The 26,623-nt window shown below is 36.3% G+C and overlaps 1 protein-coding gene across 14 annotated transcripts in view; it reads right to left on the bottom strand.

The window, feature by feature from the left end:
* Positions 1-1,779: 1,779 nt before the first annotated feature.
* The window catches only part of TBL1XR1 (TBL1X/Y related 1), a 124,379-nt gene continuing 99,535 nt past the window's right edge, over positions 1,780-26,623 (bottom strand). For 7 of the 14 annotated variants that reach the window (XM_068953935.1, XM_068953936.1, XM_068953938.1 and 4 more), the window contains 14 exons: positions 25,096-25,198; positions 22,518-22,663; positions 20,829-21,048; positions 18,590-18,722; positions 17,951-18,092; positions 17,574-17,637; positions 17,390-17,487; positions 15,610-15,670; positions 14,228-14,349; positions 13,661-13,735; positions 10,523-10,650; positions 10,160-10,325; positions 9,058-9,159; positions 1,780-7,199 (listed from right to left, as the gene is read on the bottom strand). In XM_068953935.1, the coding sequence (XP_068810036.1) occupies positions 7,173-7,199; positions 9,058-9,159; positions 10,160-10,325; positions 10,523-10,650; positions 13,661-13,735; positions 14,228-14,349; positions 15,610-15,670; positions 17,390-17,487; positions 17,574-17,637; positions 17,951-18,092; positions 18,590-18,722; positions 20,829-21,048; positions 22,518-22,663; positions 25,096-25,153 (1,542 nt within the window). In that variant the 5' untranslated portion in view covers positions 25,154-25,198 and the 3' untranslated portion in view covers positions 1,780-7,172. Of the gene's footprint in view, positions 7,200-9,057; positions 9,160-10,153; positions 10,326-10,522; positions 10,651-13,660; positions 13,736-14,227; positions 14,350-15,609; positions 15,671-17,389; positions 17,488-17,573; positions 17,638-17,950; positions 18,093-18,589; positions 18,741-20,828; positions 21,049-22,517; positions 22,664-25,095; positions 25,199-26,623 lie in introns of those variants that run through there. The other 7 variants (XM_068953930.1, XM_068953929.1, XM_068953931.1 and 4 more) reach the window with 3 other exon arrangements.

The raw sequence follows: 26,623 nt of genomic DNA, 5'->3' as shown, positions 1-26,623 counted from the left end.
GATGCTCTATGGGCCGTCCACTAAAGAAGGCAGCTGCCTCTGTGGCACAGTCCTTCAGCAGGAGTCTGCAGTGCTTAGTAAAATTCTGGCCCTTTTCCTCAACCCAGGCTCTAATGTTCCATACAGGAATTGCCATAATTCAGTACTGTTTATAGACATCTTAGAATTACACTTCAGCAAAACTCTTGTTGATTCATTTGGACCAAAATCAAGACTTGGTATGTGGAGAACGAATCTAGACTCTGAACACTTCCACACTGAGCCTATTAAGAGCCTATTATATATATATTTTTTTTTAATCTTTCAGACTATCCTTTATGGTAGCAATTTTCAGCTGGTCAGATAAATAAGAAAGCCTCTGTATTACAGATATTCTGAGTTTAAGGACAAATTGTCCTAACTGCAGCACCATCATTCTCTACAAAATCATTGATAAATTCCTCCTAAATTTTTATTCAGTAATGGCTGCCCTCTGCTGACAACAGGAAAACAAAGACGCTGCTTAGACTTTCATTTAATCATTTCACTACGAGGAAGGGAAAACCTGCTTTACGAATACTCTACATCACAAGTTCATAAGGAAGTACAAACTATAGATGGTTACAGAAAAGGATAATCAAACTTCAAAGGGAAGATTGAGATAATGTGACATACGAAACCTGCTTGAGATATCCAGAGAGGCCTCATGACATTGTCTCCTTATGTAGCAGAAACTGGTGTTACTACTGTGCAAGTGCAACATCTGCTCACTACACCACCACGCTGTGGTTCATGAGCATTTGCCCTCATGAAATTTCAAAAAGCATACACTTTCTGTATTAGTTAGTGCTAATACAGAACTAACGTTAGTTAGCAAGAACAATCTGCCTCAAAAACATTATACTGCTTCAATATCATGCTCTCAAAATTCAAACAGAGGAATCCTAAAGAGCACTCTGATGCTAGGCGAATGGAATTCAAGACTGGTTTTAGGCTTTTAAATATAGTCCCTCCTCTACTTTCCATTCATTAATTCATGACTTTCCAAAAGAAGTTTCAACAAACTGATTTTTATAATGCACTTACATTAACTTCAATAGTAAAGTGAGGACTGAAAACCATTATTTTTGAACGTATGATAGCAAATACATGCACCATATGACAAAGGAGTAATTCCACCTTAAGCTTCTAGCGACACTGGAAAGAAACCATCCAGGTTCCCTCTCGTGGACTATGGCGTGACCCAAAATTCTACAGGAGTTAAAACATAATGACATTATGCATATTATCTCATGTGTAAATCCCAACAGCTTCCAGTATCTGAAATACAGTAACAGGAATAACATTCCTTTGCATAATCATTTGAACCACTCCATCAGAACAGATCTCTGTAACACGAAATTGCGTTACTGCACAGGAGCCTGCTCCCCCCGCACCCAACAGTCTTCTACACCCCTGAAGCGTAGCTGCGAACGTTAGCCAGACTTGGGGGTTTTTTTCCCCACAGGCGTACAGGTAACAAGAAGATGTCCCTGCTGAGAAAGGAGATAATGTAAAGCAAGCACGTACCTGTAAATGAAGGCTGCAGATAGCTTCAGCGTTTTCAGAGGATCTGCTGTGTGTTCGTAAAGAGCACGTAGCTGCAGAGTGCATTACTTGAACTGCTTCTTATCTATTGTCTTGCAATGTGCCAAAGCAAATATAAGCCTAATGCATCAGTCGAGGCTTTCCCAACCTAATCGCTTGCACACTTCCTGCATCAAGCATTTAAAGTTACTGTTACAGAACATTCAGCCAACATAATATCAAAATATATTTTATTCTGGACCTCTTTCAGATCTGATTCAAATTACAGTTGTCAAAGCAATACAATGCAAAGGGAAACTGCAACAGAAAATGTGCCTAGAAGGGATATAAGGGCCTTGGGGACAAATCATTGTGATGTAGAACCAAAATACATCATAAAGTGTAATTAACATGGTCCAGGACAGTATAGAACATCTATATCAGTCTTCTTCAGACAATAATCATGAAAACTGAACAATAAAAGTCCTTTAAACAAGTACAAAAAACTGTCATGGGCTGGTTTACACTTTTACAACAGTTGTAATTTAACTGGATAACTGAAGAAATGATGCAGACATTTTAATCCAGTGCTATAGGTAGGCTCACAGAATTAGACCCAAAGGATTTGTAACTCCAAATGAAACCATTACAACTACAATGTCAATGTCAGGAGAGAGAGAAAAAAATTACTTCTGTATTCTAGAATTACTCATCTGCACACTGCAGTCGGTTGAGGACAAGATTGCAAAGTACACTGGACTAGCAACAACATGCAGACTGTTTTCCTGAATTTACCCACAAATGTCAAAAAACATTATGAAGTAAGAATGAATGATTATTTAAGAAAGAAAACAAAACAAAACGTGCCTTCAGTTTGTGTCACGCTTCAAACTTAAAGGCAGAGAAAGAGAATCGTGTACTCAAAACTACTGATCTGAAGCACTATTAACACTAAATCTGCAATTTGTAAGAAATGGCAGATCTTCCTGTTGTTTTGTCTGCCTTCGATCGGACTGACAGCGAAGACAGTCACACTTTCACCGAATTTCAGAGCTTGCTCTAAGAGGGAGGAGTGAAGGCTGCTCCATGGCTCCCTCCCTCAGGAAAATGTCAGGGATCTCGATGGAGATTTACTGCTGTCTCCCGAAGCCATATTTGCTTCTAACATGCCACAATGTTGCTTCTGCTTTCTTCAGACTTCTGGAGAGTGTGAAAGCGATCCCACCGGGGAAAGGCCCCGCGGGACTTTCTGAAGGTCGAAGATACAACGCTCGTCAATGAAAAAGGAACACTGGGCTAAACCCGGCAGGCCCTGCTCTGGCACAATTCCTCCTCAAGTCAACAGGAGGTTTCTTCCTCAGGTGAGAGGTGGCTCATTACACCTCCGTGGCATGCAGTACGGTATTACACAGACCCAAATCCTCCAATGGTTACTCTGGCAAAGTTTTCTCACCAAGTGAAAGAAAATGGGATTTCTGATTAAGTAAAGATTGGAAAATTGGGTCCCAAGGCTTCTCTTTGCTAAACAGACAAAAACATACAACCTTTTATTTACAAGCTGAAAAACCCAGTTTGCAATTTTAATGAAATTCCTTCATTCAGCAGAATTAAATGCGTCAGCTGCTAAGACTGCTCGGTAGGCAAACGGGCACAGCAACCCTATTCCCTCTACTGTTCTTCCTAAACACAAACAACGTTTTAAAGGTACATTGTCCCACTAAATACCCTAGCATGAGGTAAGCAGTGTAAGGAAAAAGGAGTGCTTTTTCAATGACAATTAATTAAAATTGGTAGAAATCTTTGGCCTTTCTCTCAAGATGCGTTAAAGTGTCATGAAATCAAGAAACATGCTTCTAAATGCCATGTCATTCTGACTCTGGTAACTATTACCTCCCTCCACCCAACCCAGAAAAAGAGGCACTTTTAGTGTTTCATATAAGATTTCCAATCGTCTCGTAGACACACTAAGTAACCCTGCACAATTGTAGTCCCAGAATAAACTGAGTTTATCAACATTACAAAGAGTCTAAAAAAGCTTTTATGAGGACCTAGATATTCTCTTAACTACACTAAAAAGTCCACTGGTTGGGAATCTTTACATCGACTTAAAAATGCAGAAAAAAAGTAAAAGTAAAAATAGGAAAAGAGAAACTCTACAGAAACCTGGACCTAATTATGCAGAAATGAGAAACAGGATTCCAAAACTGATGCATAGAAAGCAAACTCTAGAGCAGTTCATTTCTTACCCCATCACTGAGCCCAGTTTTTCCCCTTCCTTTTATCCTCTGTTTGCCCATTAACTTGTTGAACTGGAAAAAATAGCTACTTTAGTGTGCGCAAAGGCTTATGCACATGTTTGCCTTTACAGTTAGGAAACAGGCGCAATATAATTAACCAGTATGTAAAACTAAGCATGTGCATACATTTATACAAAATTAGGGTCTTACTGACATTTGGCATATTCAATTTAAAGGAACAATTTGGATAATGTACCTCACTATTGAATACGAGGTCTTTTGTGCTATACAATATAATAATTAATGTCATGGTTCTCTCTTTTTTTTTTCTTTTTTTCTTTTTTTTTTTTTTTTTGCTTCACATAATCACAGAACCTAGCACACCTTGCATGCATGCATTTAACAGTGTATAAAACAAGAGGCAAGAAGAGGTGTGAGCAGGAGCAGCACTGTGGCATGCTAGTAAAGGACAACAATAAAATATCTATTGGCCAGATCCTTTGCTAGTGGAAACTGGCGTAATTCCACTACAGTGGGGCACTGCTGATTTTAACACCAGGTTTGGAGGTCTTAGCCTGTGTGTCCAGAGCATTCAAGTCAATAGATCTGACATTCCTGGACTACGCGTCAAGCACCTGAAAACCCTGGACCTGTGATACTGAAGCTCTGTATTACCTATTTATGAATATGTGATACTATGCTCAAGCAACTAGAATTACAACCAAAACAGCTGATGATTGAGAAAGAGGAAAATGGCAATACCCTAAAAACATGGCTGTGAGGTTTTGCAGCTATGTCACAGAATTCCACCACAATTCTTTAGACTGGCTGAAAGAATCATCCAACAACTTTTATGAAAATGAATAAACTGTTCATATTAAAATACAAAAGTACTTTCAAGAATCACTTCTGACTTTCAGATTTAAATTCAGTGCAATTGACAAATGCATTGCTCAACGAAAAATGCAGCTTAAACATACTCAAAACATTTGTGTCTATTCCTGGGAGCACAGTTTAAAATTATTGCACAGAATTTTTATTTTTATTTTTATTTTTTTTTATTAATGACAGAGGTCAGCCACAGTCATGGACCTCCAGCAATAAAAGCAATATTTCAAGTGCCAGACACTCAATATATTAGGTTTCCTACATACTGTAACTCACAGGGTAATTGCTTTAAACATTTGTAATGTGTTCCAAAATCTTAAAAACAGCTGGCACTGAACCATCATAGATGACTGCCTTTATGGATATGACTTTTTGTTGTCTTTAAATGCTGTGTATCATAGTATTATATTCCTCACTAATAACAGCTGGGGTATATATAAAGAACATATCTGACTTCTCTTTACCACCGGCAAATTGCTACCCTACCTTAGCCAAACTCAGACTTGCTTCAAGCCGTGTTTATTCCATGGAAATAGCAGAAATCAATGCCTAAAGAACAGTTGTTAAAATGTCAAAGCTGCGTTATCTCGATTAAATCAATTTATATCTAACTTCGGGGGGGGAGGGGATAAAAACAGAAAAAAATGTTAGAGACTAGTAATCATAAGCCACAAAATTATTTGTGATTGAAATAGTGTTATAAAACTGATAACTTTGCCAAGCTCTATAATATAAACCATTCCTTAAGTAAAATGCCTGTGACATAAATTTGACAACCTCTCTTTTTATAAATTTACACTCTTGGAATCTTATGCAAGACATGATGCAACCTTTTCAACTACATATATGCGTAAACACAACCTCATGCTATCATTTACAAATAAAATCACTATCAGTATACTTTTAATCACATGAGCAGAAAAAGGTTTGCCATATACATCTGTTATTGTAAGAAAAATACTTGATATTGTAAACAGAGTAAAAGACACTATATAGTAGTGATTATTAAAAAAATAGCAGCTTACATCTACCCTATATTTGGAAAAAAAATGTAGTCACAAGATACAATAAACTGCAGGACTGGAGCAGCAGGGGAATTAGTGCAAGTATTCATCTTTTAAATAAGCTGAATCACTGCTATTAAAATAAACTTGAAGCAAGTCCTCTGTTTAAGATTTTTTGAAAATCTAAGGTAGTAAACATTTTGCCTCTTAATGGCAGTGTTATCAAATATATGCCAAAGATTTTTTTTAATAAAGAAAAATTACATGAGATACTTAATACTGGAGTTTGGTTACAATTACACATCTAAGCTCCTACAAATAATGATGGGAAACTCTCAGAGAAGCTGTGGCATGAACCCTTGTCCAGAAAGATCTTAAACCTCTTAAAAAAAAAAAAAAACAAAAAAAAAACAAAAAAAAAAACAAAAAAAATAACCTCCCCCTCCCAGCTATATTTTGCTCCTTTTCACAATAGTGCACAATTTAACCATAATTTAGCTATGGTCTCAAAACAACAGAAGATGCATTCTTTTCTTTTTTATTCTTTTTTTTTTTTTTTGCATCCCTGTATTTTCTTTTCTGTATCTTTGTGCCCTTCTACTCTTCAGTTTGGCAGAATTATGTCCCAAATAAGAAACTACTACATTTCAGCCATGTCACCAGAAAAAAAACATAGCATTATACCCATTACTGACATACTTCGTAGATTAGCAGGATGTGCAACATCACGCCTCTAAGATGGATTTTTCTTCTCTCTCCATAATCCCTTTTCCACCCTCCTTCTGTTCTCAAAATTTTGCTCTGGGAGCCACAGAATGTACCAAACATTACCAGGTTCAATCTACCTCTTCAAAGAATGCTTTAAAATATCTTTCAAAGAAAAGTTTTTTTTTCCCAAGGTGAAAAAGAATATAAACAAGAAACTAATTCACTCCCTTACTTCATGCATCGTAAACTTAACCAAAACAAAACAGAAAACCCAATGTTTAAAAGCAAAGAAAAAACTACTGCTGCAGATTTCTTTAAGTCCATTTTCTCTGTACACACAAACTGCTCGACTACTGAGAAGGGGAAAAAACCCCACAATCCATTGTCATAATGGATTTAAAGGGGGGAAGGGGTAATGAAGGCTGCCATTAGTATCTTCTGAATTTGGTATGTATATGGGTCTGCTCTCGTATATGGTATATTTCTCTCTCTCTCGCTCTCTCTTCTGTTTTTCATATCCAAAACCTTTAAATGTTATTTTGGGGCACAGCAGATTCCAGCACTTGGTGAACAGGATTCACAAGCTGTGACAAAACTCTGTCATCCTCTTCAGGGTGTTTTTTTTTTTTTTTTTTTTTTTTTATATACAGTATATGTATATATTTCTTTTAGGTTTGGCTGTAGTGGACTGGCCATGGTTCAATTGGGACTATAGCAGTACATGGGTCAGGGACAGTCATTTTGGCTATGTACACATTCATAGTCGGTCCATGGCTTCCAACTAGTAGCGCTATTTCCGTAGGTCTAATACACAAACCTGTAAGAAAAAAAACATATATACAAATTGCACATTAGACAATATTATATATTTATACAATTCTGTTTTAATTATCAGAACAAAACCCATAAACCAGATTATGCATGTTTAATCTCAAACCTATTTATCAACCAGTGAAGAAAACACCACGTAAGCACTTCGACTATGAGCACCGAGCCAGACAGGCTAAGGACACTGCTAACCTAATGAATCACTAACAGAACATTAGAAACATCTAATGCAAGCTGTTTGTCTTTTATTTAATATTAAAAGGCCAAGAACTTACTTGAATCTAGTTTACAAAAATATAGTAAAATGAAATTTCAAATATTATCTAGGAGAATATTAGAATTGATCAGAATAATCTAGATTAAACTACAAATTCCAGTTTTCATCTTCTCAAAATCCTCACTAAGAAACACTTCTACTTGTGTTAGGTCTACAAACTGAGGCTACATCTATTAGTAAAACATAATTATATACAAGCTATGCTCATATTCATCAAATGGTTCCAAAAAAAGTGCCTCTATTTGTTTATTTATTACCATCTGTTAAGTATACTTAGAACAGAGAGGACAAGGAGGACTTTCCCTAACAAGCTGTATAAAACAAACTAAGAATGATATTCAAAAAGCAAAAACTAAATTAAAAAAAAAAAAAAAGACACACAAATCTGATGCAAATTTGACCCTCTTGGGTCAAATTAATGCAACAGGCAAAGACTGAAAAAGAAAGACTGCATGTAACCAAAAGTGTCATCTAGGGTAAGATGATAATTTCTACTCAGGAAATATATTGAGCTTTTGTTCCTTTCATGATGTTATCTATATTTATATGACAAAGATGATATAAAAAAACTAATTGAAATTAACTCTCTAGAATTAAGTTTCCTTAAAAATTTTAGAGCTTCCTATTTTTTGTTCTGAACAGTAACAAAGTGATCTCAGCAGCACAGAGCACACAGGACAGGAGCAGGAAAGGAAGCCTTGTGGATTCTTTGGCACATGAATTAAGACTTGAGACTCTACACTACAAAGCTACCAGGACTGCTATTTCCTAACATTTGTCACTTTAAGCTACAGCACCTTAAAATATGTCTTATCACTTTCATCCTATTCTAAATTTGTTTTTCCTTAGGCTCCCTCTCCTTTGCTATAAAACCACAGCAAATGAGAAGCAAGCAAAAAACAAGTGTCGCATTTATCATGAAGAACTGAACATTAATATTTCAACTGCAATACGTTGCAGGACAACACTAGAATAGCTAGAAGGTGATGCTGTAACACAGCAGCATGAGATGATAAAGGGCATACTCTGATTAGTGAAACATATGATTCTGTTCCCTAGTTGTTCTGAGCAATGTAAGCAGATTGGTATTTGCACATGTAGTTCCTGTTATTTTTAGGGACTTTTTAACTATGAGCATTCAGAAATTGGTACTTTGTTTTGCTAGTCTTTTGATTTGTTGATTGCAATGCAGAGGATATTTTATTATTACGCATTACAAAAATATCACCTACGCTGAACATTTTTACTTGAGAAGGGCAAAGAGGCATGAATGAACTAGTTTCCACACTGCAGTGAAATGACCAGCCACGCTGAGTAAGTTTCCATAGTAAGGATCAGAGGCGGGAGAAAAAAAAATTAAATGCATCTTTCCTTCTAACCGATTTTTGGAGCCCTTAGAAACAACACATGCATTAAGCTGGAATAAATATATATTCTCCTTTCAACATTACAGCACCTTTACATGCCAAAATCTAGTTGTGAGTTTCATCAAAATAAGGAAATGTTGTCTCCATTAATCAAAAGATTTCCAAATGATGTTAGACTGTCAAATAAGTCAAGCTGCACTTACTGAACCATCTGAAGCACTTGCTCCAACTTTGTCTCCTGCTGCATTCCAGCAAACCTCAAAAATTCCTCCTGTTCCCCGATAACTGTGAACTAGGGCACCTGTCTAAAAAGGGAGAAAACATGTAATTAATATAACAAAATGCACATGAACAAGTTCAACCCGAAAAACACATAAAACCTCCCTATTGCTTTTAAAGGCTGAAATTCTCAGAGGAAATGGTTCAGATGGACAGTCTAAGTAGTGTGCTAAAGGTGCTTAGGTGAAAGTCTTCCTCACAAAACACTATTATCCTGTCTTGATCTCCTCTAGTGTGTGAGAGGCAAAACTAGGGGTTGTTGCAACTACTTTCAATTATTAAAATGAGCCGCTCAAAAATAAATATCCTATGCCCAGTACGCTGGCAGAGATCAGTTTGCATAACAACAACGTCCTTCCAGTTCGATTCCTGTACAGCATTCTTTTGACAGAAATACAAAACAAGTGGTAGTGTTCCTTCTTAGAAAGATCTGTGGGCTTTCTTTCCCTGCCTCCCACTTCTCCCTTTTTTATCCCTTCTCCCATTCTTAAAGTGAAATTCAATGAAATAGCTGCGGGGTAACAAATTTGAATGTCTACATTTGGCAGCATTTTCACAGCAAACTTGTTTTATCTAGAGTTTTAATGTTCAAAAATCATAAAGACAATTTGTGGATGCAACATGCTATTGGAGAAACTTTACTGAACATGTAACTTCTTTTTTGTTGTTTTGCCAAGAATGCTAATAATATAACCACAGTTATTACTTGCCACAAGAAGTATGTGACAGATTACACAGGAAGTGGTGAAGTCCAGACAGAGTAAAAACAAACAAACAAACAAAGATCAAAGCATCAAAAGATTAACAGGATATGAGATTGAAAACAACAGGCAGGCACTCATTGACAGAAACTATAATGTACATACACTAATACAAGAAACTGAAAAAACAAAAAGAAGTGAGTCAGCACAGTAGCAAAGGCAAAGCTCTCTGTAGCAAAAACATGATGGCACAACAAAAGTTGGAAGAGTATTAACAGAAAAGACTGAAACATAAACTTTCTAAATAGAGACAGAAAAGTTATACCTGCGTATTCCAGATGTGTACGCATTTATCAAAGGAGCCGCTGGCCAGGTACCTGCCATCAGGACTGAAAGCTACACTGTACACAGGTTCTTGATGTTTTGTCAGAGTATGAATACAAATTCCTCTGTCTACATCCCATAACCTAACAGTAGAATCAAAGGATGCACTGTCAAAGGAAAAACAAAAAAAATCACAGATTATTTACATGTAAATTTTACATAATTTTGTTTTCAGTAGAAACACATACGATATAAAGTACCCTACGCAGTGTTGAAACATTCTGCGACCTTACATATATAAAGAGTGAAGTAAAAATAACGCTCATTTTCTTAAGAGGCATCTAGAAATAGGAATAAATAGTACCTTGCTAACATAAGATTGGCATTTGGATTATTTGTTCCTGGTCCTGTAGGACTCCATTTGATAGTATAAATTTCTTTGTTGTGTGCTTGTAAATCATGGACACAACTGTCTTGTTTCATACTCCAGATCTATGATAAAATGGGAGAAAACACAAAGGCATTTAGTACAATATCATACTAAAATACATTTTACATCTCTGTTGTTTATCACTTGCAGAGCCTGACTTGCCTGACCTTTTAGGCCACTCAAAACGTTTGCTATGACTGTTGGATTTTTGGAGTAATTACAATAAGAATAATTCCCAAACTACCCTCCATTCTCTTACTTAAATACCTGACCAGGTTAATAAATGATAAAGGTACAGTCTATAGAAAGCAATTTGCATGTGCTAACTGCAAGCCTTGTTGAAAAGTGCAGAGATGACAGCAGATACTGAAATGAGAAGACCAACATGTATACGTTTTTGTCTGAGTTGACAAAATATCGCAACCGCATTTTTAAATGAACTTCTTGCTACACAGATTGACTGAAATAAACGGATAGTAAAGAAACTTTCTATTTTAATACAAAGCAATAGATGTATACTGCAGTAATGATTGCGGCATTTTGCTGGCTCGTTGGGATTTGAATTGTCAGGTGTTTGCTCAGTACTTTGCACAAAGGAGGAGTTCCTTAGGACTGCAACTCCTAAACATCCTTCAAAATAACAGAATAATATATCATTCTATTAAGACTTTGTGCTTCTGTTACAAAATGGATTTGGGAGGGCTTTTACACCTTTACATAAATCTGAAATTTGATAATGGTAGCTAATCATCTGAATGTTTCTTCTTAATGATATCTGTTTAAGCAGTGCTTTTAGCTCATCTTTTTTACTCCAAAAAAAAGCTAACAGGAGCATGGTTAAGCCCAACCCTATTGAAGATGCAGGTTAGGTATATGTTTAAAGGAATAATAGTTTTCAGAACTGGAGTCTCACTAAAGGGAAAATTGATTTTCAGTGTGTGGGCAGAATTAAACCTGTATTTCCCATTTAAATTGGTTTGATCAAAATCTAGCTCCTCTTCCTAAAGTAAGTGTAAGTGAAAACAGTCCATATCAACCACCCTAAGGAATACCAGATTGGCATTATGTGAGAGGGAGGAAAAAAAAACACAAAAACAAACACACACACACAAGGTGTCTTCTATATGCTTCAAAACTTGACATTCATTCCTACTGCCCTCAGAAAATAAGTGATTCATGAGCTGAGGTGGCTTTGGTGAAGTGGAGCTTTATCACAAGTAATTGGTCTTCCAATTAATCCTGAACAAAATGATAAATCTGTTAAACTTGATAACTGATAAAACTTGAAAATTGATAAAACTGGGCTGGATTTAAAACAGCATCCAAGAGCTTAGAGATTCTTTATAGAGAATTAATTTTTAAAGAATGTAAAACCACAACAAACATTATTTCACATGTGTAGCTATCACTTTGTGTGCTTCTGCTCTACAAAACTCCACAAACACAAAAAAACTCTCATAATTTGGTAAAAGGCTATGCTAAATCCCATTTGCTAAAATCACATTCCAGTAAACCTGAAGAGACTTTGGATTCTGTTTTGCCAAATATAAAGCAACACCAAGGGCTAGGTTCTCAAACCTAGCTCTGGCTTGTACCTTAACTCATTTAAGAGTACCAGAATCCAGCCTTCAGAGAGCTGAATCAATCCTCTACATAAAATCCTTTATAGGAACAGCTCTTTGGACCTGCATCTTATCAGAGTAACTTACAGGGGTCTACACAGTTTGGGCAAATGTCCTTCTGAGAAGTTCTCCAGAACTTCCCTCACTAATACAGAAGCTCTTCATACCAACTGCTGAACTGCGTGAGCCCACACACAGTGACACAATCCCAGCTGTCGTCTCTCTGCTCACTGAGACACAACAAGGCCAGCTCGAGTTCTGGGTTGGAATTCATTTCACGGCAGTTCAGCTGCTTAAGCATAAATACCTACCTTAAACTGGCTATTTTGACTCCATCCATAGCCAATGGAGAAACAATGACACTTTCAGAGATTTATCATCATACTTGGCTTATACACTTAACTTCGGAAAGAATGAATTGCTACAGGTCATAGACACTCTCTGTTGACTAAAGATGTCTAGACATCTCACTCGAGACTAGAAGTTTAAAGTTTAAACGTCTATATTTAGAAAAAGTGACTTCCATCGCAACTGCGTTCTTGAGTGCCAGCACAGGGTACAGCTGACGACTCATTCAGCTATTCCCTGTCTCTGATGAAACAATAGTGAGCTAGATGAAAATATCTTTCCCAGAGGCTACCAATGGGACAATGCTGTCAGCATAATACCAAACCAAATCCTGAAACTCTGCCAAACGTGAAGCTAATCACCCACTAAACATAAAAGATTTGGTGTCATGCAAAACCACCTCTCACATGAAAATGGCATAGACCTGCAAGGCATGAACAACTTCACTTCTTCTGGCGCATCTAACCTGCTGATATCTTTGTATGGACCTCTAGTGCTTCTTGAAATTAATATGTATAGGTTACATTAGCCTCTACATACACAAGTTTGCCCCAGTTCTACAAGACAGAACATTGCTTTGAATTATGTAGGGGGGAAAGTACTGGTGCAATTAAAAACTGTAGAATGACTCCTGTTGAATCAGGAAAACAAGGGAGTATGGATAGTCTTTCAAGAAACATTATGGTAAAGATTTTAACTAGAAAAAAGGGGAAAATGGAAGAAAACCATCAAAGGAGTTAGTCACCCAGTCTTGTATGTATTACACATCATATACATTCCAACTTTTCTTTTTAACCAAAAGCAACCAACAAGTGTGACAGGTTAATGATTAATGACCTGATTCTGTAAACACCTAAAAGCACCTAATAAATCATGCTCCAAGTCTCAGGATGGCAGCCTATAATAAGCTCTCTGGACCCAAGCTTGGCTCTGATTAACAAAGATTTGCTAGGAATGCCTAATCTTGTTTCATTACAGAAGAACAAATATTAGAGGATACAGAAAGGACAATATTTCTGTATTACCCAGGCTAACAGTGCACATTCGAGAACCTACAAAAGACAAGACAGTCTAGAGCAGCCATTACCAAAACTCCAGTTACCTTTAGAGTCATATCATCAGAACAGGATGCCAAAAGATTACCAGTGGGATCCCATTTGATTGCATTCACTTCATTCTAAAATTGAATAGTGAGAATAAGTTGAGCCTTCATTTCCATTCCAAAAGATAGTTTATGAAAGATAAAGTTAGACATTAATTATAAGTATTTGTACAATTATCAGTATTTAACATTTAATTTCCATTCCTAGCTTCCACTCCAATAATAGTTTCTTTTTCTGCCTATTCATCACATTTTTCCCATGTGTGTTCTTCCACATTATACCTTGTGCATAATGAAGTCTTAAAGTTACTATGTTTCTCCTTGTAAAGTTCACCTTTGGTATGATATCCTGGCACAGGTAAAAGAGGCTGCATATGGCAAAGAGTTTTTATTCTAATAATGATAAAGACTGCGGTTAGCATATAACCTTAACTAACACTACCAGTGTATGCACCTGTTGCCAAAGACTTTCTATTATGCAAATACACAATCTCAAGCATACTGGGACCCCAATCCCTAATTAATAATAAAAATATCATATAGCAGCCACCACTTTCCGCTACTTACTGTGTGACCCTGGAAGGTTTTGATGGGCCTGTCTTGTCCTAATTTACAGACATGAATACACATGTCTGTACTGCAAGAGGCAAATGTGTTGTTGCTCTGCCAGTCAACATCTAATGCTGGTGCTAAAAAAAGAAAGATATTCAAAACTATGGTAGGCATTCTGCAGGGGTTTGATCTGCAAATTTAGCGTGCATCAGCTTAGAACAAATGCCAACAGGAAGCAACCGTTTATTTTACGGTAGTCCTAAAGATAATCAAACACTCTAGAGCAGTGAGAAATGCAGCTGACAGTCTTAAATAAATAAATAAATAAAAGTTTAATAGAAGACAATAAAACATGAAATATAACTGAAATAAAACACTTTCACAGAAGACAGTGCAGCAGGACAAGCTACAGTTAAGTCATCTAAAAATGAATCTCAAGAGTCAGCCTGAGGAAGAAGTTCCCACAGCTTCACACATTGCCGTGCAGGAGATGATCTCCGCTAAGAGTCCATGCTTGTCCTCATGGATGGCAGCCAGTAAAAGGCTTTTTTTTTTTTTTTTTTTTTTTTTTTAAAGCTTGTTAAGGTAACTTAATCATGGGCAACGTATTCCATTTGGTCACCACTAGATATTTATGGCAAGAGAGCACATGGAATCTTGAAGTAGACCAAGCAGTGATGCTTTGGATTGTTGTTATACCACTGAAAACACCATGAGAGCGGAACAGAAAGTGGAAACGAGACACATTTCTTAAAGACTCTTCAGCAATACGTTCCTCATCCTCTTTGTTCCATTTTCCAGCTGATTTTGGCAGGCTTGCCCAGCATGCAGCTCACAAAGCAATTTGTGACCTCCACTGAGGCAGCACTCTCATCCCAGCCGGCCAGAGAACGTTCATTGGCCTTTCAGCAGGCTTGCGGTCAAACAAATCGGGGACAGCACAGTAGAAAACAAGAGACAATGGGATGTGGAGATAGGACTACTGTAGGTAGGTAAGAGGAAGGTAAAGGTACTGTAGCAGGAAGATGACAAATGCAGTCTGCGGCTGATAAACAGAAATCCTTAATGGCCCACTCACTTGATTTGTTTGCCACCATACTAGATGAAGTTAGCAGTATTTGGATCATCTCTTATGACTTTCATATAACGGTAATAATATTGTGAGTTATGAAGTTATAAAATCAAAACAACTCCATCCTTGTTTAAATTCTTCTAAAAATTCATACAACTGTAAACACAGGAGTCAGTTTCCAAAGACTGTCTGTTTTAATTGGTGTGAATAAATGCTGTAAAGGTCAGACTTTTTTTTTTTTAAATAAATATCTTTTTTTTGGTGTTTTGCAGATGACAATCCAGAATGATCAAAAAAAAAAAAAAAAAAAAAAATCAAGACTTACCAGAATGAAAAGGAAACTGCTGCTTGGCTTCCCCAGTGTGGGCATCCCAAATAATTGTGGTCTGTATTAAACAGATAGATAAACAATAAACGGACACCCCCACCATTCATATGTAACAGATTACCAAACCCACTCTCTGATTCCAAAACCAACTCAAGATTATATATCGCTACTACTTGGATCCAGTACTGAAGGAAATGGTGCAAGATATATCGCGTATAGTAGCTACAACAGAAGAGAGCCATAACATGTTTTAACATCTCGAGTTTTTGGTGGTTTTTTTTTATTATTTTAGGAAATAAAAGTTATTTCCTTATGCCAATTTATATTCCTCTAATCCACTCCACATAACTATTTTAATTACTTGTATAATACTTGCATATTTTAAGTACTTGTATAATGATACACCCTCCTTTGTCCATAAGGAGAGCTTAATATGAACACTTAAGTTTCATAAATAAAATCTTTCAGGTTATTAAGTACAGGTGTAATTTTGTTCTGAGTTCTTCTCTGACAATACTTCCAATATAATCTTTTGTGCATCAGAAAGCTATGACAAAATTAATATTTTATAAGAGCTGTATCATATAGCAACTTTCCTGACCTATCTCACAATAATCAATGACAATTCTGACACTGAATTCAGTGGGGGCATGAACTGATCACACAAATTATTTATGGAGAAAAAAGCATAAGTTTAAGTCCATATTTTTGCTAATGCAGAATATTTTTAAAGCATAATCTCAGCTCATCCAATGGGTTTTACTGACTGAAGCAATGAGGGTTCTCTCTCCTCCATTTGCATACTCTTCTGCAAAATAATGCTGCACCTCCACAAAGATTTTAAAACCGGCATGGCTGCCAAAAGTAGTAACCCATCTTTTCCACGCTTCAAGACATTCACTTTCCCTTCGTTTGTGCCAGCACAACTATTTGTGAAGCTGGGCACTGAGGCAAACCAGGTTAAAAACAATCCAGGTAAACCAGCTATACAAATAAGTAGAGGAGAAAGCAAGTCCAAGGCTTTTCAGTGGTATTGACAGCTAAAGTACTGTGGAACTGTGGTCTTAATGAACTTGCAGTTTGTCAATCTCATTAAGAGCAAAGCCAGTGTTTACCTTTGCACCTTGAATCAGTTATAAATTAAGGAAAAATTAAAACAACCCTTCTTAGTCTTTGAATGCTTCTTAAATCTATTCTTCATCACTGTGTGTCCTTCCTATTGTTCACAGAATTTCCCGCAGTAACAACAACTTTGAATTTAAAGACTTTGCAATTCTTTAAATTTATTTAGACGCACAAAGTAAAATGCAGTTAAACAATGATCTCCACGGCATTACACTCCTGCCACCTCCCCAGTTCTGATCGTCTTTTATCCTAGCTCTTACCTGTTTAATCACTCTCAGGCTTGACTGATATCCACATGAGCCAGAATCTATTTCTGCAGTAAGATTTTTTCTGAGGCTTTCCATCAAGTACTTCACTAAACTTTGGATGATTTGTTTCTACAAAGGCCTAATGTTGCTGTGTTCAATGCACCTGTTTTCTAACTAACTGGGAACAGATCAAGGTACACTAAAATCTAATGAATTAAAATACTCCAATAAACGATCGTAAAACAATGAAATTTAGGTAGCATGACTAGTTCTTTATAAGTACATGTTTATTTCCTATGACTTTATTTTAATTTACTTACTTTCTATGGCTTTGTTAATAGATATTTCCAATGAAATTTTAACGGTGAAGTAAAGAATTTTAATTTTACCAAAGATCATCTCACCTTGTCCACTCCTGCACTTAAAATGAAGTTTCCTTTCTTGTTCCATTTTAACGCAAATATAGGACCTTTATGTTGCCCTAAGGTGCTGGCAAGATTACCTGAAAATTTATATTGATATGAATACATTAAAAAATTAAAGTCACAATGAGGAAAATTTACTGGATATTAAAAGTATTTCACTTACCATCTTTAGTCCATATCCTTGCAAACCCATCATAGGACCCAGTTGCTAGAAGTGTACCTTCACTCTGCCAGCAAAAAGGTGGTGGTTGTTGTTATTTTTTTTTTTTTTAAACCGTACAACACAAAGCTAAAGAAGAACAAAGCAAACTGCAGGAAGAAGGCTTCTGCATAAGATTCATGAAATTTATTCAGTAGGCCATAATTTGCTAAGAAGAAGTCTCCAAAGTACAACACAAAGAGTTATGATGCAACTCAAAACCAGAAATATTTCAGGAGCCGTACTAGAGGATGCATAGTCACTCTTACTTAAAATTTGACTACGCAAAATTACAGATACAGTTTTCTCAGAGGATTTTGAGCACCGTAACTTCTACTTACGTTCCAATCCAGTGATGTCACGTCTTTGTTGCTTGGTACATCTTGCCCTCCTTCTCGTATACAGTGTCGAAGTACCAGCTGTGTAGAGCCACTTGTGCTGTTTTCACTGAGGTTCCATATCCGTGCTGTCGAATCTCCAGATCTACAAAGCAATTATGAGACCATAAATCTCCCTCTCTATTAATTTATTTCAAAAAAGGTCTCCCCCTTCAAAACAGCAAATGCTGTGGTATCTGATGTAGACAGCAGTAAGGAAGGTTTTATTTTAATTTATTGCCATAAACATACAAAGTATGTCAATGTACGTTAATATCATCTACCTAAGGACATACTTTTTCACTGACACTTGCGCTTATACGTGTGAATGAGGTTGTTTTTCTTTCTATACTTGCATATTTTTTTCTAGATTTTTGAAAGCATGTCCCCTTCACCAAAAGGTATCCAAAATATATTAGTAGCTGGACACCAGCAAGTTCATAGACAAGAAGAAACGTGCCAAAGGGAAAATAAAACAAAATAAAAAATTGAACGGCAGAAGAGAAACTGGAATATTACGACCAGGAGATAGTTCACTCTGTCAGCAAAATACAGGCAGTTGGAGGTGGTGATAGATGAACCGTTTTGGGTTAATGCACGTACCCTGAGGCCAAAAGGTCACTAACGGGATTCCAGGCACAGATGAATACTTCAGATTCATGGCCACGCAGCACCACTGCTTTGTTGGGAGGGATTTCAACATCTCCATCTACTTCCATCATATCTGTGTGATTATCTGCATTATGGGAAACAACAGTAGAAAGAAGCGGATTTTAATATTTTGAGATAATATATTTTGACCAGTGTATGATTAATAATATTTTGGAATGAGCACAATAATTAATTCACAGTGTCCATAGACCAAAATCTGACAAAAATCTTACGTTCCTTTATTTTTTAAGTTCCAAATTAAGTATTATAAACAGAAAGGAATTTTAAAAACGCAAGAAACCTTCCTTCTAAACCTCATCATCTAAATGGACTGAATTTTGAAACTTTAAAATTGAGGCCAAAAGTTAATTTTTTGCTATGTTAAAAAAATATACAGTAACTTTAAAAGTACTCCCAATTTGTCAGACACTATACTGCATGGAACAATATGCTCTTTGTCCATCTTGCTCCTTAAAAACACATTAATGACATATTAGCTTTCAAAAATGTATCTTTTTAGCAAGGGCAATCAAACAGGGGCTAAATCTACATTTCAGACACTTTGTTTACCAAAATGGTTTTAATTACTACAATAACCTTTGGTGATATGGTAAACTGATAACAGAGCTTTTTTAAATAGCATTGGCAACTACCGAGAAACTGTGGCAATATACAGCTTTTTGTGTGGACGTAATGCTGAACCCATATTGTTTTGTAAAATATACTGGAGGTAATTCATCTGAAAAACAGTTTTCCTGCCAGCTGTCATCAATTATTTTCTATTATTAAAAATAAATTCACACTAGGAATAAATGCAGAAGAACATGAAAAATACTAAACAGTTCACCTGCTCCCTATTTATTCATTCTGGTTAATAAAACAAAAAACAAAAACCACCCCACACCCCACATCTATTGCTTCATTTAAAATTAAGGATTCTGTCACTGTTTATGTATGTGAGAAAATAGAAAAGGCTATTCGAACAAGCATATTTTTAAGACAGAGTACCACATAAAACGTTATTTCACTTAAATCAATGGCAGTATAATTTGGCGTACTAGCCAGTAGAGGTTGCTGGTATATCACGTTTAACAGTGAGTGAGATCTGAAGTTGTATTTACTCTACCCAGCTAAGGAAATACTTTTTTGAGATTTTTAAATGCAAACATTGAAGGACAGAGCTTCTTCGTTTAAACTAAAGAACATATTTCCAAGTTTATTTATTATGCATAATAATGAATAAACCTAGTAAAACCCAGCTGTAAAATATAAAACTTACATATGGCTTGATATGAATAGTCTCTCAGAAATCCTTTTGCTTCAGGTGCATTTGTGCTCCTCTGTAGTTCTTGATCTACAGCATGTAATCCAGGCTTCCAGAATATTTGCAAAGTCTCATTTTAATGTCTTACGTGAACCCTTCTTCCTATCATAAGCCTGGTTTTAAGCTATGTTCCTTTGACCAGCAATGACAAATAAAATTCCTTTGTTTGACACAACTAAATGGTATAGTTCAATAAATCAATGAATAAACAAAATCTGCAAGCAATTGCATCTAGTAATTCTGAATAACAAATCAAGCAAACTGATACTGATAAAGCAGACAAAAGACACAGGATTTGTCTTGGCATCCAGGATCTTCTTAGCATGATAAGGAAAACTATACCCCAGAGAACTGGCATATACCAGAAAACTGGTTACAGGATTTGCTGTGTCAAAAGTAGTGTTAGCTGCACCATCATAAGCAATACCCAGTTTTACGCAGTTAAGGATTAGCAGAGTCCTCTCCTCTTCCCTTGTAAGGGAGGACAAAGCTGAGGAATTGTCTGCCTTTTTTTTTTCCCCCCCCCTCTTCAGTCAAGAGTTCTCAGGGTTTTGTGAAAACCTTCACGTGACAGGAAAGGAGCAGAAGTGGAAGACTCTGGTCAATGGTATATTGTCAATTACTGAACTCAGAAGTTCACCTCCCTCTGCCTGTCCTGCAATTTCAAATATCAAACCAGGGATGCTCCAAAGGTGAGACACTATCTACCTACAGAGTTGGTACACTCTTCAAGCTGAAGGGTTACCAATACCTACGTACGTTTATCTCACTGTCTGCTAGCTAGCATTAAGGCCTATTAACAGGCTACATGATAAACGACAAGGGACTGACATTACTTAGGTTAAGTTTATTTCTGTCTCAACTTACTTGCTATAGTATGTGCTCCATTCTCTTCTCCATTTGCAGTATTTTCTCCATTTTTCGCTGATCCCTGTTGGTTAGTTGCAGCCGCAGCTGCAGCAGCTGCTGCCTGCTGTTGTGCAAGTTTATCTCTGTAGGCCTGCTGTCTTGTCTGTACCACATCAGGCATTACTGCATCTATCAGTGAGAGAGACTCTATCGGCCTACCATCAAACAAGGTACCATCCTAATTTATAGCGGAGGGAAAAAACAGAAAAGACAACACCAAATATGAATTAACATTATGGGCAAAAAATCAAATAAAAACTAAAGCTTTTATTTAATACAATAAAAAGGCAACAGTTTACAAACGGCGCTGGAAGCAATACCCTGAATATCTCATCATTTTTGTGGTTAAGATTGGAATTTTAGTTTAAAGGTAAGTGGCCATCATAAATATGTTAAAAAGCCACTGCAGACCTCTGGCAGAGGCTCTGGGATCAAAAGTTATACGCTTTGCATTTGCAAAATTGTTTGCTAAAGCAAAAAACTCTGAGAGCTATCTATGAATATGATTTCAAACATGAGTGGCTGCAACAAAATCTAATGGTTTCTTTGAAGAGCTGCAAACATTGCAAGTCAGGTCACTGGCTTGTGAAGCTATTCTATCTTATTAAACTAATACTTCCCATAAACATATTATCTGGAGAGTTGACTAGTTTTCTTTCTTTTTTAAACAGTGCTGGCATGTTTTCAAATAACAAATAATTATATCCTGAAATGGACAAGACCCCATTAAAAATACCCTTATACGTATGCTAGGGCTTTGTAAGAAACTGTTTTTGGGATCTAGAAGGATTCCTTGTGATAAATATAGGGTCCCCTTTTCCTACTCCAACAACTTGGCTTTATTTTTCTGAGGCTTCCCAAGGGAAAGGATCTGCTTCACTGGGACTACATAGCAAACTACATAGCAACAGAAGACACAAAGGGAACTGCAAAGATAGCACAAAAATCTGAAAAGTCTGTTTTCTTCTGTAACATAACTGACGCATGCAAAGGCTGCTAACCTTCTGGACATCAATGTTTAACGGAAATTGAGGGCATCTGCAGTATCAGCTGGTAAGATACATAACTTTCTGTACTGCTGGAATAATGATTTAAAAATCAAGTTTAATAGATCCTTCTCAAGATAAATTAGCCAGTAAAGGCAAGAAGTAGACTAGCATAAACCTTTGTCCTTCCTGCCACAAACTGAAACCCCTCTTCTATTTGGAATTCCTTTCCTTCTTTGGGCCCTCATTATTTCATTACCATGACAGGTCACCCAAAGAAGAGCTGCACAGCTCGCTCCCACCTCACTAGTGTAAAACTGTGGAAACAGAAACTGAGAGATTGCTTGTCTCAACTATTATTTTATTGCACTTGTCTGGATTTACTACAACATTATATTAGGGTAAAAACTCTACAGACAACGGACCTTTAAGCAATGAGCCAGAACACCATGCCTGGTGTTGTGTGGCTGCACTGGGCAGAACCCCTACCCAGTTATGTCACTCCATTCTGGTTCCACCACTGGAGTCATGGTGAACACCAGCAGTAAGGAATCTGAAGTAAAAGTAAATAAATAGGATACAAGAAAGTTAAGAAAAAGCACTAACATTCAAACTTACTGCAAGCAAGGACATAACGCTCCTACAGGCAAAACCTCCTTACCTCATTAATACTGACTTCTGCCTCTACATACTGCAGACCTTTCTGGATGATGGAAATCAAAGCAGCTGGTGGCACCAGAGCACCGTTTATATTAGACTGGCTGATATGGCTCTCTATACCGAAGGTAAATGCTGAATGGGAAAACCCTAGAGACAAGGCAAAGACAGCAGAATTGATGTACAGATAAACAATGCTGTTTGTCAGAGTGTTATAAAATCTTCTGTTTGCAAATCTAAAGCAAGTTAATACAAAATTATAGCAAGCTTATGAATTAGCAAAAACTTATCTGAACACTTCTGAGCAGAGTCAATTAGATTTCCTCTTATATGTTTCTAGTTCAAATGCAAAGTAAGTAAATACAGAAATTATTATTAATTGCTAATTATTATTAGTAATTGTTATTACTGGCAAAACACTTGTGTGTGAAGAAAGTATAAAATATATATTACACGATAATATATATTATTTTACATATATTTAGATATTACATTATAGAAGTATATAGATGGTATGGGTATATATCTATCTATCCAAGAGTCACATGTTATTTTCCTGTTCTCATTCATTTGTTACTCATGAAAACAAAGTGAATTAACTTCATGGTACATTGCTGTCATAATTGTGTATGCTGTGGCAATCAGAACTACATCAGTATTATTTATTGTTTACTAAGTGCAACACTGATGGCTGCTTACTATTTATTTGATTGCCGTAAAAGGCAAATTTTACCTGGAGTAAAATAATTGTTTCAGCAAATTAAGATTACTTTCATAGAGGTATTTTCTTAAACCATTGCCTTCTTTGCCATCAGGTAACTAAGAAGCTGCCTCCAAACTTTCAAATAAGGTAATGTGGTAAGTTTGGCTTCTGTGACAAAAGCAATCTGCAACTGGAATAAGAACATATACTAGCTTTGTGTAAATTCAGGTGTAACAATGAGTTTCTCCCTTCTGAGACTGAAAAAGTCTGCCATCCATTATCTCAATTTGCAAAGTCCATAAGCAGTGGACAGATGTTGCATCAGTCTCTGTTAGCTCTGAACAAAAAGTATTTACATTAAAACCATAAAATGTCACTCAAAAGAATATGACTGTATGTAGGTAATGAGTCAAGGCAAACAAATTTACCTAGAACTAGGATGCCACCTGTTACTGACGACTGAGTTGAAATATAAACAAGAGAATTACTTCTTCTAACCTTAGGAATGGTCTATAACATTATCCTCCAAAACTAAAAGTCTGTTCTGTGCCAATATAATAAATAAATACATTAGCAGTTGATCCTTTTTCATTATCAAAAGGGAGGAATCTGTCTTCAGGTCAGTGACACCGGCAGTATGCTAGGATAAAATCTGAAAAGTAGATGGAATCTGAGAAAACCTGTTAAACTAGTCACCTGCATCAGAGAATTCCCCTGAGCCACTAAAATGGTTGTTTATTCCCCCTGTTTCCTAAAATTCTCAGATTCTTTTCTTCATAAAAATCTAGTAATTTGAATGGCTACAGAGTAAGAGCTGATTTAACTAACTTAGGTAAAGGATTCTTACTCCATTGAATTTTTTTCAAAAGCGTGCCTAACACGATGCACTGCAGTCAAACACGTTTTCAATAGGTCTGAAGCCGCTAATCAGCGACCACTGAATAAAATTAAGAATCAGTAGATGCCGAAACAGCAAAGTAACATATACATTAAAGGCTCATCCCATTCACCGTTACCTGAAGGCCTGTGTTTACTTTTTCTTTAATACACAGACTTGTTTAAGGTATTGCTAAGATTACATTCCCTCCTGCCAGCAGGCAGTCATTGTTTCTACATACACTGGGGCACATCCTGATTTTCAGTCACATTGGCTTTTAGAAATTTTTAAAATAATCTATTTAAGGGAATACTAAACTATTCTTGTATTTTACAGACACAGATAAACACGACAGGAAAAAAAAAATCGTTTTGCAAGTTTGACATTATCCATCTGTCTTTTGCTCTTAATACTGAGTAGCAGGAGACTTCTACTAGCCTTATACTGAAGAACTAAATCCTCCAAGAAAGCATCCTACAGGGAGACTTTTGCGAATCCAAGAGTTGTTCTTGTAAGAGATGGGCCTGTTTATCTGTATAAGTTTATCTGTATTTAGATTCAAATGATATAAGTCATATGGTCTCAGTTGCCATTTCTCTCTCTGAAATAGAGTAAAACTTGCAGTTCCACAGTCACATTCAGTCAAGGAATTTTGTCATACAAGACCAGCTCACAGGAACATCATCCTGAGTACTTCAAGAAGAACAGGAAATAATTTTTGGTAGTCCTCCCTTTTTTTTTTTTTTTTTTTTTTTTTTTTAAAGGGAGTCCTTATTTGGTTGACTGCCATCTAAAACCTCCAAATGACTAAAAGTGATTAAGTTACAGAAGGTAACTTGGCAGGAATTCATTCTCTTGTTGAGAGGAAACACCACGAAACTGTTCAGACAGAAGGCACACACCTACTGGCAAAAAAAATAAAATGAGTTTTCATTTGATAAAGTCAGTTGCAGATGAATACCAAACAAAATATGCATTAATAACCAGCACTGAAAAACTCACCTGACTCTTGTAAGTATCTATATACCAGGAAGTTAACCTCATCACTGCTTATACTCATCTTTATTCCCAGTTAAACCATGAGGTCACAACAAAGGACACAACCCTGAAAACGAAAAAGTAGGTCAATTAAACATTTTCAGCATGCTTCTCAACAAATGCTATATTTATAAAGTAAATAACTTCTTGGTAGCATCAGCAATCACTTTATTTTATAATGCAAATAAGTCTACCGTAACCTTTCAAGTGTCATTTGGCTCACAACAACATAAAGGTGAGTAACTTAAATAGCAGAGGGCCAGAATCTCAAGTGATGCAAGTTGAACTGGGAAACTGTGCCTGACAACAGCAGTATTAGAGGGGCCTCATTCCATATGTTTAAAAAAAAAAAAAAAATCAAGGGAGTTTCACCTCCCCTCCATTTATTACAATAAACCTCCATTATTACTATGCAATGCATTTTTCAAAATTTGGGTTTCTCTCTATTTGTATATCAGAGTACTTGTTTTCACTTTTTTATCTAGGCAATTTCCTACTTTCACTTTCTAACACACTTCATTTTCAGGCACTCACACTCTTACAAAAAGGTGCAAGATGGATTATAACACTTTATCTGTTCAAGGAAATCCCAACCGTTTCCACTAAAGACTGCAGAACATCTTAGTCATATGCTTTGCAAAAGTAATCCAGAAAATTAATCAAGTTTAATGAGAGTATTTTTATTAACATTTCTCTATGCTTTTAATCAATGCTTTAAAACATAGATGGATATGTATTTCATTTCCCCTTGACTTCATTAGTGGTAAATATTTAGCAAGACTAATAGTACATCAGACTATATATATATTTAATGACAAAGTTTCAAATATGAAGCAAGAAGAGGATTTAAACCCCAAAGACAAATGGAAAGAATACAGTATTCTATTTTTATCTGATTTTTAAGCCTAATTTTGGAGAACATGCTCATGATTTCTAAATGTTTGAAAACGGAAATCCTAGTCTTTTCCGTCACATCAAGTAAACAAGTAAAAACACGGTCTTCCATAATAGAGAACAAAATACTATCCATTTACTATCTGTAATATCTGCCTGGCATTTTTCATCAGCAGACCTTCAAGTTTTTTTACACAGCTGCCACCATCATTACCTTCTATGAAAATGAAGTCAGAGAAGGTAAGTGACTTTCCTAAGGGTATTAGAAAACGTTTGACCTGGATACGGTGTAAGAAAGGACTGGGGAACAGGTTCTCTTGTATTGTTCAAAACGAAAAGCTCTTGCTGTGAGTTCTCCGCTGAACGGCTGTATGGTCAGGTCATTCGATATTTTTGCTAGAAGTGGGAAAGCTATGAATGCAGCAGTGAGCAACAAAAACCTAAAACATTGTGATCAGCATTAGAAGCCTGCCAAATAGTAAAAGGCTTTACATATTCTTTCTAGGCATTTTTTCCTAGCAAGATTTCCTAAAGAAATAGGACAAAATAGTCACGTTGTCTCTCTCATCATCTAACTCTTCAATTTTACTGGTCCATT

Source organism: Struthio camelus, chromosome 9, assembly GCF_040807025.1.
Source record: "Struthio camelus isolate bStrCam1 chromosome 9, bStrCam1.hap1, whole genome shotgun sequence".
NCBI lineage: Eukaryota > Metazoa > Chordata > Aves > Struthioniformes > Struthionidae > Struthio > Struthio camelus.
Note: the sequence above shows the minus strand (reverse complement) of the source record. Positions and strands in the feature narration are given on the sequence as shown.